The sequence below is a fragment of the Lampetra planeri genome, chromosome 1 (assembly GCF_965212315.1).
Source record: "Lampetra planeri chromosome 1, kcLamPlan1.2.h2, whole genome shotgun sequence".
Classification (NCBI taxonomy): Eukaryota; Metazoa; Chordata; class Hyperoartia; order Petromyzontiformes; family Petromyzontidae; genus Lampetra; species Lampetra planeri.
This window is the reverse complement of record NC_136107.1, coordinates 3743861-3762025: the sequence shown is the minus strand read 5'-3', so window position 1 is coordinate 3762025 and position 18165 is coordinate 3743861. Positions and strand designations below refer to the sequence as shown.

Genomic DNA, 18165 nt, shown 5'->3' with positions numbered 1-18165 from the left:
CGGAGAAAAATCTACATGACCATGGGGAGAACATGCAAACTCCACATATACAGGCGTCAGGGTTGGGATTGAACCTACGATGTCCTGCATACCAGGCGATGTAGGTAACATTTTGGATTACAGGTGTGCGCCATCAGTGCCCAGAATAGACGGTGTTAGTGATGAATGTGAGTTTTTGTGCTTGTGGTACACTGACAACGCAGCATCACCAAATAAATATTTTATTGTTCAGAACCAAAATAAATAGTTACACATGGTACCCAGCTGATGATTCATAAACACTGAAGTCTGTGCTGTGGTTGGGGCTTGAGGACTGGAATTGATAAATGGCTGTCGTAAGCCTGCCTGTAGTTGTTTTGACCTGACGGTAGTAGGTGTCGATTTAAAGCTTTCGTGACTGCAGGGATTCATCTTCGGGGAGATAGCGTCTGAATTCAGACGCTGTCTCCCCGACAGACCTGGTCTTCACCTGAGGATGGCTGCTTGCGTTGTGGCCGAAACGTCGTGAGAATTATTTTATTATGTTTTATTTGTATTATTTTATTATTTTCCTTCTACGTGACTTTACCGAAAGAACCAAGAAGGTAGTAGGTGTGTTTTAACCGGTGGCTGTTGTTGAGTTTGACAAACATTAGCTTTACTTGCGTGTTCCATGACTGGTTCTGCAGGAGCAGTGGGTCCTGCCCTCTCACACACAAGACTCCGATATTCGCCGATCAGATGAATGCGGATGAGACGGCTGTGAAGAGGGTGGTGGAGACGGGAGCCATTGCAGAAATAGAGTCAACGGAGACAACAGTGGATGAAAATAACCGCACTGCACTGGTGTCAAGCGGACACTTGAATGGAAGCGCCGACAACGCTCAAGAGGTGGTGCAGTCAACACCGTGTGGTAAAGACGAGGTCATCAATAGTGCCAGCAGCAAAGAGATTGAAGTAAGTTCCTCGTGCGTGGACGACAAAGCGCAGGCCCCTCCGAGTGGAAACGATGCTCCAGAATGCGACGCTCACAACGGAGAGGCCGAACCGGAGCTGCTGATCTGTAATGGCAGCACAGATAAAGATGGAGCGAACCTGGATTCGGACGGGAAAGCAATGGGGCTTGCAGTCGACACGGAGGAAGCCAGTGAAGATAATGTGGCTGTGGGCCCTGCCAACAGCAGCAATGAGTCGATAGAGATGGTGGCTGGTACCCCGCCAAAGCACACTCCGGGAGAGCGAGCCCTCCCCACTCTTGGCAGCCAATCGAGAAAGACGTTTCAGGAGTTGGAAGTCGATCTTGAAATGGAGGAGCAGCAGGAGCAGGAGGATGCCTCCAGGGAGCTGCCGGTCACGCCGGTGACACAACCGAGAACCCGCCGCAGTAAGAGTCGGGAAAACGCTGCGCGTGAGGGCCCGAACTCAGGGTCGGATGGCAAGTTGACGGCAGAACGGAACGTAATGGTCGACAGCCAGGAGGAACTCCCACCAGAGGGCGCTTTACAGCCTCGACGCGGCCTCAGGCAGCGCCGCATAAAGAGCAGTGATCATGCAGCTCCCATCGTGACCCCAACGAGTAAGTTGGTCACGGAGAGCGACATTCCACAGCCAACACCCGGGACCGATGGTCGGGCAGCTGACCAACGGAGAGCATCTCAAAAGGGGCGGATGTTGAGCGCAAGCAAATCCCGCAGGAAGCTGCTTACTATCGAGGCCGGCATGTACATGGGAGATTCAGAGGTGGAAGTGACGAAAGCAGAATCTAGTTCTGATAAGAGCAGACTTGAATCCCTCTCAGATAGCGCTTCTCTTCAAGAGCATGGTTCTTGCAAGGGCTTAATGGCCGACAGCAGTTTGAAAGGGAATGCTAATTTTGGTGTTGCAGTGGCAGATGCAGCAATCCCAGGATGTAGCATCGACCTCAACACTCCTCGCAGCAAAGCAATCCGGGGGCGACAGCTGAAGCTGTCTCAGATCTCCATGCTAAGCACCAACAACAGCACACCCTCCACTACAGCAGAACAATCTCTTGTGTCTTCCCTCGTGGTTTCAGAACCTGCCACGACCTCTCCTGTAGTGGCACAGTTACCTGTTGCTGCTCCAGTTGAACAATTCCCTATGATTTCTTCTGAAATGGAAGAATCCTCCAAATATTTCTCTGCAGTGGTAAAGTCATCCACTCCTATGATGGCAGAATCCCCCACGATCTCATCTGCGGTTGAAGAGTCCTCATCTCCTTCACCAATAGTTGCACTGACCCTGCTCGAGGCCTTCAATTCCGGTAAACAATCTAGTAGTCAAGCAAAGGACGGCTCCTCCAGCTCAAATGTTGGAGATGGTGTAACAGAAACAAGTGACACTGCAGCGGTGGCAACGGAAGAGGAGATTAATGGCACCAGCGGTGACAGTACTGTGTTCAGCCCACAGGCCAGCCCTAGCAGACCGACTAGTTCTGACGGTCGGATCCAATTAAGTGGAGAGCCAAAGAAGAGGAGGGTGAATTTGGTGAGCATCCCAGGTGGGCAGGTAAACTCTGGGTGGGCAAACGGGAGTGTCCGCATTTCTGTACGCGATGTGGTGCGCACGCCAACGAATGGGGAGAGAGCGCTTACTGCATTCGAGAGTAGTGAGCAGAGTGCAGGTGTGACGAGGGACAATGGAGCAGCCGGAATCTTGGACAGGGAAAACACAGCTGTGGACACCAACCCGCAACCCACGGAGACATCGGCATCTGCAGAAACAAGTGTTTTGTGCTCGGAGCTCGTCCTCTCAGGTAGCTCACATTTAGAGCCCAAGCTCGGCTTGAGCAACTTTCTGAGGAGGTCCCAGAGGAAGAGGAAGAGCTGGGGCTGCGGAAGGTACAGTTGGGAGAATGTCTCCATGAAGAGGAGAAGCTCGATGCCCGAGGCGTCCGCTCCAGAGTCAAACCCAGCAGCTGGCGGAGCCACTGTGAGCGACATAGACGATTGTAAATTGGAGGGCAAAGCCTGCGCCAGGCTTTGTGGAGATGCCATCACCGAGTCAGATTCGCCACTGCAGCCATTTAAGTCACCGTTAGAGAAACTGTCGCATAGAACAGTTGAAGGAGAAAAAGGAAGCGGGAAGGATACAAAGTTGCTAAAGAACGTTGAGGATGAGGTGGAGGAAGGGACTGCCAAGGAGAAGATGGAGGAGGATATGGAGGAGGATGGGGAGGAGGAGTATAATGTGAGTGATCAGGTGGGGCTTGAAGAATCTCCACGGCTCAGCGAAACAAGAAACACCATGGAATGCGCTGCTCAGGAACAATCGATTATAGATTTGAACTGTATCGCCACGTCTGATTTTAAAGCCAAGGAGCAAGACCCCGAAACAGAGTTTGTCAATGCAGGAGATGACGAGGTAAACACGTCTCAAGTTGTAGATAGGGAACAGCCGGGCAATGTGATGCTGCCCCCCTCTCCCTCGCTGCTGGTCTCCAGAGGGAGTGACTGCGCTGCCTCCACCTCTCTCTCATGTGGAGCGGATCCCGACACAATTGATACAATCGCCACCGCATCTCATTCCGTGCCAACCGAAGGCGGATTTGTGGAGGAAGAATTTGGTGTCGTTTCAAGTGAGATGAGCAAGGAGACAGCATCACCAATCTTGACCGCTCAGGAGAACCCAGCAGAAGAGAGCAATCCCAAGGGCCAGGAGGTATTGCCTGGGGAGGATGGCAGCGAGCTGGAGATCATCAACTCCAGCAGGGCCTCGCCAGCAGAGCCCTTGGTCAGTGCCGTATGCGAGGAGGTGATGGTTACGGTGACTGAGGCAGTGGCAGGAGGAGAGCAGAAAGTGTTGGGGGAGGAGAAGATGAACATGGGTGACAGCAAGATGGAGGAGGGGCAACAGGAGGAGGAGGAGGAGGAGAAAAAAAATGACATTGCAGCCCAGACTACGGAAGCTCCAGCCTCGCCAGGGTGCAGCACTCTTCTGCGGTTGAACGGAGACATCGCCCAGAGGGCAAGCAGCCCTCCGCCGGTCGCACCAAGAGGCACGTGGTCCCCAGCTGCATCCCCATCCCCCAGCATCCTCAAGAAGGCAGCGGGCATGAAGTCGGAGGCTGAGCAGCTGCCGTCAGACTCTCCACCAAACAAGGTGAGACCTGCGTCACAAAAACACATCCTGCCAAGTATTACTGGCAGTTAAGAGAGTGGAATATTCAGATCCTGCTAATGCATCGACTCAGTCCATCACTTTTCCATTGGTCATTAAATGTGGGATGCCCAACAGCGGTTGTTATAAGGAGAATTTGGTGCCACCATTTACGTTGAATTTCCGGCATCTCAGAATCGCTAACAGAGATGTGCTTTGCATGACGCTTGTTTCAACAGGGGGACGCTTTGACTTGTTTACTTTAGTTTAAACATGGCAGCATGTCTCTGTGTGTATGTGTACAGACACGACGCGTGTCATTTGCTAACCCCATCCGGCACGAAACGCTGGCAGATGACATCGACCGCCGCAGTCCCAGCCGCAGCCAGTCCCGCACGTTCACACAGGTACGTACGAACACGGATAACAACCGCTGTTCGCCACTCGGTGGCGGTTACGTCACCATGACGCTTGTGCCAGACTAAGTACACTTTGAAGCCACCTGAAGAATGGAAAGCTCATTGGCAGGAGGTCACGGGACAGACCCAGGTGCCATGGGTTGACTGAGATGACTGGCAGATGCACCACCTGTGCCCCCTGACTGTCAACTTTTGTTGTATTTTAGCCGCCCGGTGCTCCACTCATTGTTGTGAGCTGCACTCTTCTGCTTTCCGTTGTTGTTAGAGGGCTACTGCTTGGCGGAGCCAGTGGGGGGGGGGTGGGGTTGTACGTGCCCCCCCCCCCAATGATCTGATCGAAATCCCTAATTTCGATCAGATCATTGGGGTTTATTATTAATAAATCGGCATTTGGTGACCCCACTGCCACTGTGTAGCATATTATTACGTGCCAGGGACTTTATGAGATGATAGGACAATAGTCCGAGTCCATAATTGGCAATAAGTAACGGCAAAGCAGTTCTAAGTGACTCGCAGAATTGTGCGCAGTTGCGTATACAGTACACGACTTCCCTGAAGGCATTAACACCTTCAGCGAGCGCGATGCAGATCACATACGGTATGAATTCGACCCTCGATCGATGGCTGCATCATCGCCGCACACGCGTCGAATAAAAAGCAAGGGACAAGTCCTTACTTACTAACAACTATAATTTTTCATTGCTGGAGGGGTTGCCCCCCCCCCCCCACCTGAAAATCCTGGCTCCGCATTGCCCACACCAGCACACAGGTGGTTGTGAGCCCCCATCTATGGTGACAGTGGTGCGTGTGTGTGTGTGTTGCACAGCACCTTTTGACTCCGACGCGGACCTCCCCGATGAGCCGGCGGCCTCTTTCTCGTCGTGCTCTCGGAAACACCCCACCCAAGAAGCGGCTGGTGAGTGGAGGAGTGGCAGTGGCAATGGAGAGAGCAAGGGAGTGCCAGGGGCGGTAGTGTGGTGGCAGGGAGTGTTAGGGAATACAGCAGGCGAGTGAGTGTAATAATTATGAATTACATTTATAAAGCGCATTTCGACGGAGTACTAGAGGCATTGTAAATTACACGAAAAAATCGTCGGCCAGTAGGAGTGGCAGATTGTTGTTTACATATTTGTACAATAGTAACGCTATTTCTATTTAACTAGCCATTTGCCCGTCCAAGGCTGGTGTATTGCAGTAAATGTGAAACTTGCAAGCGAAGAGCAGACCGCGACGTGATATTCATTGTATGAATGCGTGTGCAATTTGTAAGGGCGCGGTGACACAGACCTGTTTCATTTTAAGGTTATAATCCTTTGTTCATCATGACGTCCTTTTTACTTTGATGCCTCAACAGCATTACGGAGATCGCGTGACGTGAGGGTTCTGCCTTTGTAGTGAAGGTTGTCAGTTGACGCCGAGGAGGGGGGAGGAGGCGCATCGGCCCCCCACGTGGAGTGACGTCAGCCGCTAATTATTATTAATGGAGGGGGGGTAGCCCATTTGGAGGACGTCACCTGTTCATGATTATTGATTATGGGGACTGTTTGATGTGGAGTGATGTCACCTGCTCATTATTAATGAGGGGGGGGTTCTCCGTGCAGACTGACATCACCCGCTCATTATTAATGAGAGGTGGGGGGCGTGTCCATTTGGAGGACGTCACTTTCTCATGAATATTAATGAGGGGGGATGGTCGATTTGGAGTGACGTCACGAGCATTAAGGACATTCCTGGGTGATTATAGTAGGTATGTGTCTGTAACTTAATTGTAATTCTTATGATGGTCAGTGATTACAATTTTCTGCCTGAACGAACTTACATTACAGGGAATATTTTGTTTAACATTGATTTATGTTTGCAATATTTCCGATTCCCCTGTTGCCGTTATTAAATCCTTTATAGTAAGTTCGCGTGCTTGCTTGCTTGCTTAGGACCGTGCAAATCTTTCGGTCGTTTTTTAACCCACTGCCCGTGATCCAATCGAGCTGACATTTTCCACACAGACTCGTTGTGCCAGACAATTAATGTTCGTGAAAAAAAATTCCCAAAATTTTACACTTTTTAGGCAAAAAAATAATATTTTACATATATTCAAATAGAACTCATTCATCGCTTTGGCTGAACGTCACAGTATAAGAGCCCAGAGCGTAACCCCTCCACAGGCCGTGGCGGAGTAGCGCAGTTGGTAGCGCCCTCGCTTCCCATGCCAAAGGTCGCGGGATCGATCCCCGCGTCCTCCACAGGCGAATATATTTTTAAATCCTTTATATTAAGTTCGCTGCCACGCATATAAAGGATTTATAGTGAAAAACTTTGTTTTTACGGGTTATACTTATTTTTTCCCTGACTTTTTTGTCGTTATCGTGACATAGGCCACTTGCAAAGGAGACTATCATGGTCTCTTGAGTTCTTACCTAGTAAAATAAATAAACTGGACTTGATAACCAAGTGTCCAAATAGTACAGCAAGCAACATTGCTAGTCGCTAGGCATGTAGGGCTTTAATTTACGGTTCATGAAGACGACCTTAGAGATGAGTGCCACGTCCTTGTGCCAAGCTGTGTCAAAAAGCATTTTTGTTTCTCCCTTACTTGCCCCCTACCTTGTTCTGATGTGCCAAGTCTCATCGGGTTTCGAGTTACAGCCAGGCTGGTTGTGCTGCTGCTATGTGCGTTGCGCAGCATGACTTTCCACGCTTTCACTGCTCCGTGCATCCTCAGCAGGAACAGCTGTGCACCATGTTGCCCCAGCCACTGGAAGTGGTTCCCGTGCAGAGCGTGGGCCCCATTTTCCCCGCGCTCATCGGCTGTAAAACTCCAGTGGAGGCCGTGCTGCACCAGCTCACGCCGGCGATATGGTGAGGCCAGTGTTAACTATTGGCACGGCCACATGTACAGCAGTCCTGTTACACATACACAATCGCAGTGCCACAACCATGTGTATCACAGAGCAACGCGGTGGCAAGATGTTAACTACCATGCCTGCTATACAGGAGGCTGTGATGTCGATCCCTACCCTGATGCCTGTATGTTTGGAATTTGCATGTCTCTCCCCGTGGTTGCGTGGGTTTTTCTGCAGATCTTCTGGTTTTCCCCTCCACATTTATAAACATGCCTTTACTAGAGTGTTTGGCTGATGTAAATTTCCATGTGATAATCCACTTTGTTAAGCTATCATTTGTGGCCAGGTCACTTCTGAAAGAGATCTATATAACTCAGTGGGCCTTACCTGGTAAAATTAACATAGTTGATAGGAAAGTTTCCATTTAAGTTAGTTCTGCATTTTGAACAAGTGGGTGTTGTTTTGAAACTTCACGAGACGTGATCTCAGACCAGCGAGGGATTCAGAACTGACTGTGTTTGACCTACTGCTCAGTGGACTGAGGCGGACCAATATTATTTTACAATAAATAATACATATTCTTTGGTTTTATCGGTAAAGTCACGTAGGTAAAACATTAAAATTAATGAAAGTAAAATAAAATAAAACAAAACAAAAATAAAATTCACGACGTTTCGGAGGCAACACAAGTCTCCGTCATCAGGTGGGACCGTCACAGCCGAATTAGCTGCATCAAGTGAAGCAATGATTCAAGATGTAATCCCTTATAAGCAAGTTGAAGGGAGGTGGAGAGGGGGGGGGGGGAGAGCTTATCAGGCTGTGGTAGCCAATGAATGGAAACGTATCGGGAGGGAGGAGGAGCGGTGATCAAAGACTGCACGTAGTGCTCAACACAATGAATGGAGACGTGTCGGGACGGAGGGCGAGCGGCGATCAAAGACTGCACGCAGTGCTCAACACAATGAATGGAGACGCGCCGGGACGGAGGGCGAGCGGTGATCAAAGACATCACGTAGTGCTCAACACAATGAATGGAAACGTGTCGGGACGGAGGCCGAGCGGTGATCAAAGAACAATGAAGAGATTACTGTTAAACACTGGGGATGTTAACACTCGGTGAAGTAAATTAAAATAGTGCCTGTCAGATAAGATGGTCCAAAAAGTGTAATTAAGTCTTTTTTGCGTGGTTAATAACATCTTTCCAGTGATTACTGAGTTTGTACCCATCATCACGGTTGAAATTATGTCTGTGTTTGTATATTTGTATGGCTTCGTGTACAAACCTTTGATGGTAGCCCGGAGGTTTGCAGAGAACCTTGGTCTCGGAAAAGACAATTTCATGAGAGCCCGCCGAGTTGTAGCAATGATCGGCAACGGCCGAAGAATCAGTTCTGCCGTGTTTCAGATCTGACTTGTGCTCGCGGACATGATCAGCAACATGACGTTTTGTTTCTCCAATGTAGCAATCACCACAAATGCAACTCAATTTGTAGACTCCAGGATACTGTAAGTCAGGAACGACATCCTTCACAGATGGAATCAGATCACGGATTTTATGCACTGTACTGAATCGGACTTGGATCTTATGTTTGTTTAGAATTTTGGAGATCTTTTTGGTCACGCCTGCTATGTATGGTAACGTGATAGTTTTGGTCGGAGTTTCATGTGGTTGTTTCTGTGTGGTGGGAGAGACAGCTTGGCGGATAGTACGGTCAGAGTATCCGTTCATCCTGAGGGCCCGATGTACATGTCTTAATTCATCAGTCAGGTGGTGTTGGTCAGAAATGCCATGGGCTCTGTGGTATAGCGTTTTGATGAGAGAATTCTTTTGAGATGGGTGGTGGTGGGAATCCGGTTTCAAGTAGGAATCTGTGTGGGTGGCTTTCCTGTAGACAGAATGTCCCAAGGATCCGTCAAGCCTCCTCTTAAACAGAATATCCAAGAATGGTAGTTTACCGTTTTTCTCCACTTCCATGGTGAATCTGATAGATGGGTGTCTAGAATTGATGTGGTCCAAGAAGTGGTTCAATGCTGGGAGGCCATGTGGCCAGATGACGAAAGTGTCATCCACATATCTCTTCCACAGGGAAGGACGCAGGGTGGATGTCTGGATGGCGTCTGATTCAAACTTTTCCATGAACATGTTGGCTATAACTGGTGACAAGGGGGAGCCCATAGGGGTACCCTCATTCTGTTTGCCATCCAGACATCCACCCTGCGTTCTTCCCTGTGGAAGAGATATGTGGATGACACTTTCGTCATCTGGCCACATGGCCTCCCAGCATTGAACCACTTCTTGGACCACATCAATTCTAGACACCCATCTATCAGATTCACCATGGAAGTGGAGAAAAACGGTAAACTACCATTCTTGGATATTCTGTTTAAGAGGAGGCTTGACGGATCCTTGGGACATTCTGTCTACAGGAAAGCCACCCACACAGATTCCTACTTGAAACCGGATTCCCACCACCACCCATCTCAAAAGAATTCTCTCATCAAAACGCTATACCACAGAGCCCATGGCATTTCTGACCAACACCACCTGACTGATGAATTAAGACATGTACATCGGGCCCTCAGGATGAACGGATACTCTGACCGTACTATCCGCAAAGCTGTCTCTCCCACCACACAGAAACAACCACATGAAACTCCGACCAAAACTATCACGTTACCATACATAGCAGGCGTGACCAAAAAGATCTCCAAAATTCTAAACAAACATAAGATCCAAGTCCGATTCAGTACAGTGCATAAAATCCGTGATCTGATTCCATCTGTGAAGGATGTCGTTCCTGACTTACAGTATCCTGGAGTCTACAAATTGAGTTGCATTTGTGGTGATTGCTACATTGGAGAAACAAAACGTCATGTTGCTGATCGTGTCCGCGAGCACAAGTCAGATCTGAAACACGGCAGAACTGATTCTTCGGCCGTTGCCGATCATTGCTACAACTCGGCGGGCTCTCATGAAATTGTCTTTTCCGAGACCAAGGTTCTCTGCAAACCTCCGGGCTACCATCAAAGGTTTGTACACGAAGCCATACAAATATACAAACACAGACATAATTTCAACCGTGATGATGGGTACAAACTCAGTAATCACTGGAAAGATGTTATTAACCACGCAAAAAAGACTTAATTACACTTTTTGGACCATCTTATCTGACAGGCACTTTTAATTTACTTCACCGAGTGTTAACATCCCCAGTGTTTAACAGTAATCTCTTCATTGTTCTTTGATCACCGCTCGGCCTCCGTCCCGACACGTTTCCATTCATTGTGTTGAGCACTACGTGATGTCTTTGATCACCGCTCGCCCTCCGTCCCGGCGCGTCTCCATTCATTGTGTTGAGCACTGCGTGCAGTCTTTGATCGCCGCTCGCCCTCCGTCCCGACACGTCTCCATTCATTGTGTTGAGCACTACGTGCAGTCTTTGATCACCGCTCCTCCTCCCTCCCGATACGTTTCCATTCATTGGCTACCACAGCCTGATAAGCTCTCCCCCCCCCCCTCTCCACCTCCCTTCAACTTGCTTATAAGGGATTACATCTTGAATCATTGCTTCACTTGATGCAGCTAATTCGGCTGTGACGGTCCCACCTGATGACGGAGACTTGTGTTGCCTCCGAAACGTCGTGAATTTTATTTTTGTTTTGTTTTATTTTATTTTACTTTCATTAATTTTAATGTTTTACCTACGTGACTTTACCGATAAAACCAAAGAATATGAATCATTGCAGTCACGAAAGCTTCAAATCTAAATAATACATGTCTAGCGAAATCCTTTGTTGTACTGTACTATACTCCCGAACGCTATGCTTCACAGTTGGACTTTAAAGATTCTGTCATGTCATCTGCAAGGGTAGGCCCATTATATTCCGACATCGTGCTCAAAATGTTCCATATACATTTTTTAAAATCGATTTTATTCATACATGGCAACCATCGCTCCCTACTGCGACATGGCAGGATCCTTCCTGAAACATAGTCGTGAAACTCAATGAGGCTTTATAGTTATAGTTTTACCCAACGGTGTGAACAGCTACACACGGGATATTTTTTTTGTCTTGACACGTGCGCGCGTGTGCGTGTGTGTTGTGTGCAGGGCCCGTGGGCTAGGCCACTTGGTGCGAGCGCGCTCCATCAGCACCGTGGGCGACCTGGCGGCACTGAACGCCGCAGACCTGCACTCCCTCCCCATCCGCTCACCCAAGCTACACACGCTGCACAGGGTGCTGAAGATTTTCCATGAGCAGGTGCAACCTTGTTTTTTTCCTTTTATAGGTGGTGGTGGTGATGTTGATGAGACTGGTCTTGCTGCAGCCCATCGACTCGTGGGCATTTAGAGGGAGACGAGATGGCCGGTATTTTGGTGACATGGCCCAGCGGTTGCACATCCGCTGATTTGCACAGGTTTGTGGTTGGAACCTAGCCGCAACTCTGATTAATTTTGTGGATGCATTCTGTAAGCTTTCCCAAGAAAAGCCTGACCGAGTATCAACACTCTTTTCAGCATAGACCTACCAAGTTTTCTCAGGAGGAGGCAATGATGCCGATTGAGTAATTGTCAGGAAATGTCTAAGCATAGGGCTGTTTGGCCAATACCACTTGCTTGTTTTTTTTCTATTGGAGGAGATTAAAAGATCCAGAATAGAGGGAGAACATACAAATTCCACACAGAAAGGCCCCAAGTCCGGAATCGAACGTCGGATATTCGTGCTTTGAGACAAGTGTTACTGCTGTGCCATCCTTCTGCCCAATGAACCGTAAAATAGCCCCCTCCCCCCGGTCTGTTCCACAATGTATATTAAAGATCCCGTGACATTGGAAGAAAAGTAGGCCATTTTAGTGCGGGCACCATGGTAAAACGTTGCCAAATGTGAAAAATACACCCCAAATGACTTGCCGGAATTGAATTTCAGTCACCGGGTTCAAAGTGCATTGTGTTAACCACTGCAGAAGCTAACTAGTGAAGGGATAATGATTCGGCTTAACAACGATGGTGTATAGACTACGTGGAGGTAGTCGGTGTCCCATCGCCAATCAAATTACATTTTATTTGTTTAAGCAATTGAGAGGTCAAGAGACCAGGATAGGCCAGTTTGCGAGAGTGATTTGTGTCACCAAAATTACAAAAGCGAGACAAAGTACATCAATGAAGAAAATCGAAAACCCTGCAAAAACAACCTTTTCACACGAGAAATTGTAAATATTGCACAAATGTGCATCGGTGCTAAGTAACAAATTGGCTTAAGCATAAGTTGGCTATGGAAGGTTATGTTTAAGCTAATCATAGTACAATTACAATTAAGGTACAGTAAACAGCCTTATAGTGCCTATTGTACTGATATATAGATAACGTTATATTTCTAATGCACTTATCCTTCTCTCTTGACATAATAGTCACTCTTGGCTTTAAATTGGAAATGCCCAATCACTGCAGGAGTAGTAGTCCTCACAGCATCATCAGCCATGGCGCAATCATACAATACATTAGTTAGTAAAATCTCTTTGAGGGTTGATAATGGGAACATTACTCGAAATGCTATAATTGGCTTCCTTTGTTTTGTTTTCATTGCTTGAATACATTAAAGTGTACGTAAGTGCTAATTGGCACTTGGTTCCCCTGTGCAATATAGATTCAGGGAATTAAGCAAAACGGGTGAAGCAGACAGTGATGTGTGTGTGTGTATGCCATGGTGGCGAGATGTTAACTACCTCTCATGGTATACAGGAGGTTGTGGGTTCAAACCCAACCCTGACGCCTGTATATTTGGAGTTTGCATGTTCTCCCCTTGGTCGCGTGGATTTTTCTCCAGGTCCTCCAGTTTTACCCTCCACGTTTAGAAACATGCTTTTAGAGTATTTGGCTGGTGTTCATTTCCACGTGATAAGCCACTTCGTTGAGCTATTATTTTTGGCCAGGTCGCTTCTGAAAAAGATCTCTATAGCTTAGTGGGCCTTACCTGCTAAAATATAGTTTGTATGGTTTAAATACCATAGGTGGGACAAAGTCATTGTTATGCAAGTCCAAGTCGAGTCGCAAGTCATCAAATTCATGACTCGAGTCTGACTCGAGTCCAAGTCACATGACTTGAGTCCACATCTCATAGGTGGGACAAAGTCATTGTTATGCAAGTCCAAGTCGAGTCGCAAGTCATCAAATTCATGACTCGAGTCTGACTCGAGTCCAAGTCACATGACTCGAGTCCACACCTCTGTTAAATACTATGCATGTGTCGGCGTGAAGGGGCAGACCTGTGGGTGGGTCAGCAACAACACTACCATGGCTCCAGTGGCTGGGCGTCATTTCCCACACAGCGTTAGCAGCAATTGTCAGTGTCTTAATCGGGCTTTAAGCTCCTCAAGGTTAATTATATGTAAAATATAAGTACTTTGGGGAGGGGCGGGGTTTGACTGGTGTTGTTTCCTGCTTTCACTACCACCACCCCGCTGTGCTGACCTTAATAGGAATAAATATATTACAGGCGACGTTTTCGGACTATGGACTCTCTTCTTGGAACATAGAGAGGCCAGGGAGACAGTAGATAACTGTTGGAAGCTGCACTTTACACCGTGGGGCATGATGATAATAAAATTAGAATAGAGTTTCTTATTGAACAGTTTTTCTTTTAATTAAGTACCTATTCAAGTTAGCACTTGAATAGGTACTTGAATAGGTGCTTATCAGTAGCTTTTGAGGAACAGGCAAACTCTGCAATGATCAACAATGTGTCACTCAATAAGCTCATTTGGATTCAAAGTAAATGTTTATGTTCCTGGCACATTGCGTTTTGGGTATGCTGTCATAGTGAGGCCATCATTAACATCATCTGCTTAGTGATGCATTCCTGGGCCAAATGATAAATTCAACCGGATTAGAGAAGTTACTAATAGATATTTCGTGTTTTGTTGTTATTTATGCTCGTGCACGTCTGCAAACGCAGTACAGTCTGTTCTCCTATAACGCGTGTTTTCATCACACTAATTGGATAGAACGCGATGAATATATTCGGGAACACAATCCAGTGAATGGAAATATGTCGGCGAGTAGGAATAAGCTGTTGTACGGCTGCCTCGGTATAGCATCACACAAGGCGGGATGCTGCTGGATGCTTCTAGATGCTACCCACCACACGCCTTAGTCTTTGTTCATCCCTATATTATATATAAAATTATTATAACGCCATTTTTCCCATCAAGTTGTGTTCTTCAGGAACCCAACCTCTTCCTGCCGTTATAGGAGAAACAGGCTGTATCACCGAATGATGTGACTTTAATGTGGGTTCGCTTTCAGTGCTTGCTCTCTGCTGCCCAGAGATCCGCATTCTAAACAGGATGATGATGGTGGTGGTTGATGTTATTGTGGTTTGTAGAAGGGGCCAGGGGCCACGGAGCAGGAGATGGCGCTGGTGCTGCCTCCCGACGACCAAGGTGACCTCTCCCTGAAGCCAGTGTTTATCTCCTCTCTCAACCCTGATGAGGGGACAGTCAAAAAAGTCTGGATTGAGACCATATAAGAAAAACGGTAGCAGCCACCGAATGTAAATCGTCTTAATCATTTAAATGTTTCGCCAGTAATTACAACTAGCTCCATCAGAAAACAAATCTGGCTGTCGCCTGATGAAGCTGGTTGTAATTCCTGGCGAAACATCGTACTCCGTTTGTAAATGTTGTGGCTTGGCTCTCCAACACACCGGTGTGCTGTACTAGTGACGAATTGGCACGTTCTGTTTACGTGACAACCCTTACCAGTTGGCTCTGTCGGGTGGTGGCGGGTTTTAATGACTCATTTATATATTTACGCGATCTAACCCAAAAAAAACTCTATTAAGGATGATATTGGTCGCGAAAGCCTATGTGTTAAAGCATTGCTATCATTTTGTGATATACAGAGCTCTTGTGTTATGCAACGTTTTCTTGTTTCCATTCTCCAAATCCTTTAAATAAATAAGAATAATCAGTTCAAATTCCACTTAGAATTCTCTGCCTAGGAGAACTTGCTGAGATTTTCTCTGATGGAAAGTAAACCTGAGTTTAAGCTGATTAAAAATGAATATTATCCCTGACACAAATCAAAAGCATAAAAGTATTTATAATGATCATGCGTGCCACCAGCGCCATGTCAGTGTTTTTTTTTAATATATATATATATATAATCCTCACTGAGTTAAACATTGTTTCGACAAATAAGTTGAGTTTTTCGTGAACCACTTTCGGAGCCTGCCCTGAGATGTTTGGCTAGTTCCTGACTGAGAATGTTGGCGTGTCTTTTTCTATGTTGCTTCCAACATAGTAGACTCCAAGGCGCTGGTGAATGGGCTGAGCGAGGAGGCTAGCAGAGCTGAAGCCCCAGGCGCTCCTGTCTCTGCAGGGGGCACGGGGTTCTTGACGGCGGTGTCAGCGCTGACACACCATAATCCTAGCGAAGAGCTGAGGGCCACGCCGCTGCCTCTGCTACTGCAGGCGCACGGTGAGCTTCTCTCCGCACTGGTGCACGTCGCTCAGGCAATGGCGCGGCGATGAGCACCATCTCAGTGAAACGCCCTTGTTTCCTGCAAAACGGCCTTGGCCACCCGCAAACAAACGGCATCACTACCCATGCCCGATGGAGAGAGAATCAAGCAAGATCCTCAACTATCAGCAGCTGTGCTGATGCGATGCAACCACAATGTGGCCACGTCTGGCACACAATGACTTCTCAAACATGACCTGGGTTGGCCAAAGTGTCTGAGTCTTACTTGATGCAGCCTTGATTTGAAGCTTTCGTGACTGCAGGAATCCATACTCTTTGGTTATTTCGGTAAAGTCACGTAGGTAGAAAAATAATAGTGATTGTCCCACCTGATGACGATTTCTTGTGTTGCGATCGAAACGTCGTGACCTATTATTTTTCTACCTACGTGGTCTTTACCGAAAGAACCAAAGAGTTTGGTGCAGCCTGTTTTGGTCACATGTGAGAATGAATAAGGTAGTGGCCATCGGTTAGCAGGGCCATGAAGCTTGCCCGTGAGCTTTGCCACTTTCCTGCACAAGCCTTTGTTGTTGAGGGTTTCAGCCTAAATGTAACAGCAGCCGGCACGGAGCACTAGCTTGCCTCTGTGTTAGCCATGCCTGGCAAGGGGAAGTAGCAAGAACCAGCCGGTGCTCACTGAAGTTTTGTATGTGTTGCTTGGAAGAAACATGAACAAGAGAGGCGACAGCAGCACATCTCAGCCTGCGAGGGGAGAGGGCTTGGAGCTCTGCTCTCTTTCTCTAAAGCAGAAATTTTAATTTACCTGATAACTCCCTGTGGTACGTGGAGAAGTCCCAATTCGGAGTTAGCGTTGGACACATTTCACTCGGTTGACGTGTGAAGCTGTCGCACGCATTTACGAAGCATCTGTTCTGTAACCCGGCCACGTCTTATCGCGTAAACCCTCGCTCCGCCCGCAGGCACAATGCAACAGGCACTGCCAACCTTATTTGATTGCCAAGGTTGTCTCTTGTTGCCAGTGCGCCCACCCACTCTTACTTTCCAGCTGAACATTCTGCCCCAGCACACACTCCTCCCTTGACTGCCAGTTGTGGAAGCACATCAGTGTTTGTTTTATCCCGAGGGATGTCAGTTCATTATTTTAATTTTTCAATATAGTTCATTCATTGCTATTCTTGTTTATGCATACCACTTTTGTGAATATGTTGATTGAACAGTTGCTAAATAAAGTTAACAAATATAACACCTCATTCTCTTCTTTGTCATAAGCTTAGTTGTGATTTCATCTGGGAAATTACCACCCAAGTGGTTTTATCACCGGATTCATATTTTTGTTAGAAAATGTCAAGTGGATTAGTCATTAGGTCTGATGTTTGCCTAAAATTTACTGGTTCTGAATTATAAAAATTTCCTTGGTATATTTTTACCTCGGGATGAAGTTGGTTATGACATGGACATAGCGGTAACATGTTTGCCGTTTATTGCAGAGGGTTCACCGTTTGAATCTTAGCAGCCGTTCTGATTAATACTGCGGTAAAGTCATGTAGATAGGTTGAACCTATCTACGTGACTTTACCAAAAGACCCAAAGAATATATGTATATGTGTTGAACTTCTTTCGCACCGTACATAGCCAAGCCACTTTGCCCAGCTATTTTGCAAGGGAGATCTGTGGTGCATGAGCACATTAACAAAAACACACAGACAAAAACGTCAATATTGCAGAGAATGAGTTAATGGATCCTAACAGAATATTGCACAATAACAAACGAGGTATGTAACAGTTGTATACAAACCACCAAATATAAAAACAGTGCAAGTGTACTACTACTACTATAGAGTCGGTTGATACTACTATTGAGGCTGTAGATACTACTGTAATAAGAGCCATGTAGGGCTCACGTGGTGATTGGCTTGCCGGTCCCGCTTTGTAGTTAATAAGGGGTGAGCCAGGGAGCATGGCCTCGGCGTGATCACGGCATGTTAGCAGGGGTGATTGGCCTGGCCGATCGGGGCCTCAGCTAATGGGAAGCCGGATCAGAGGCGTGGTCCCGGGATTGACGGGGAACCATCTGGAACGGTCAACGCTGACTACGGAGGATTGGCTTAGGGGTACCACGTGACCCAGGGATTAAGAGGAGGGGAGACAGAGGAGTCGGGAGCAGACTTGGGAACGAAAAGAGCAGGGGTCACGTGCATACGGGGCTCCGGGTGCCACGTGCGCGGTGGGGACTTAGCTGGGAGTCTGCCCGCTTTCCGTTGTCTGTCAGCAACGGGGAGTGTGTGTGTGTAACTGTGGAAGTTGAAAAATAAAAGGACGGATTCCGGA

At 47.4% G+C, this 18165-nt stretch overlaps 1 protein-coding gene across 4 annotated transcripts in view; it reads left to right on the top strand.

Annotated features, from left to right (window-relative positions):
• The window catches only part of RIF1 (replication timing regulatory factor 1), a 52524-nt gene extending 35442 nt beyond the window's left edge, over window positions 1–17082 (top strand). For 3 of the 4 annotated variants that reach the window (XM_078610270.1, XM_078610109.1, XM_078610190.1), the window contains exons 29-35: window positions 669–4098; window positions 4401–4502; window positions 5341–5430; window positions 7234–7370; window positions 11467–11617; window positions 14738–14795; window positions 15658–17082. In XM_078610270.1, the coding sequence (XP_078466396.1) occupies window positions 669–4098; window positions 4401–4502; window positions 5341–5430; window positions 7234–7370; window positions 11467–11617; window positions 14738–14795; window positions 15658–15887 (4198 nt within the window). In that variant the 3' untranslated portion in view covers window positions 15888–17082. The remainder of the gene's footprint in view (window positions 1–668; window positions 4099–4400; window positions 4503–5340; window positions 5431–7233; window positions 7371–11466; window positions 11618–14737; window positions 14796–15657) is intronic. The other variant, XM_078610352.1, reaches the window with a different exon arrangement.
• Window positions 17083–18165: the final 1083 nt, after the last annotated feature.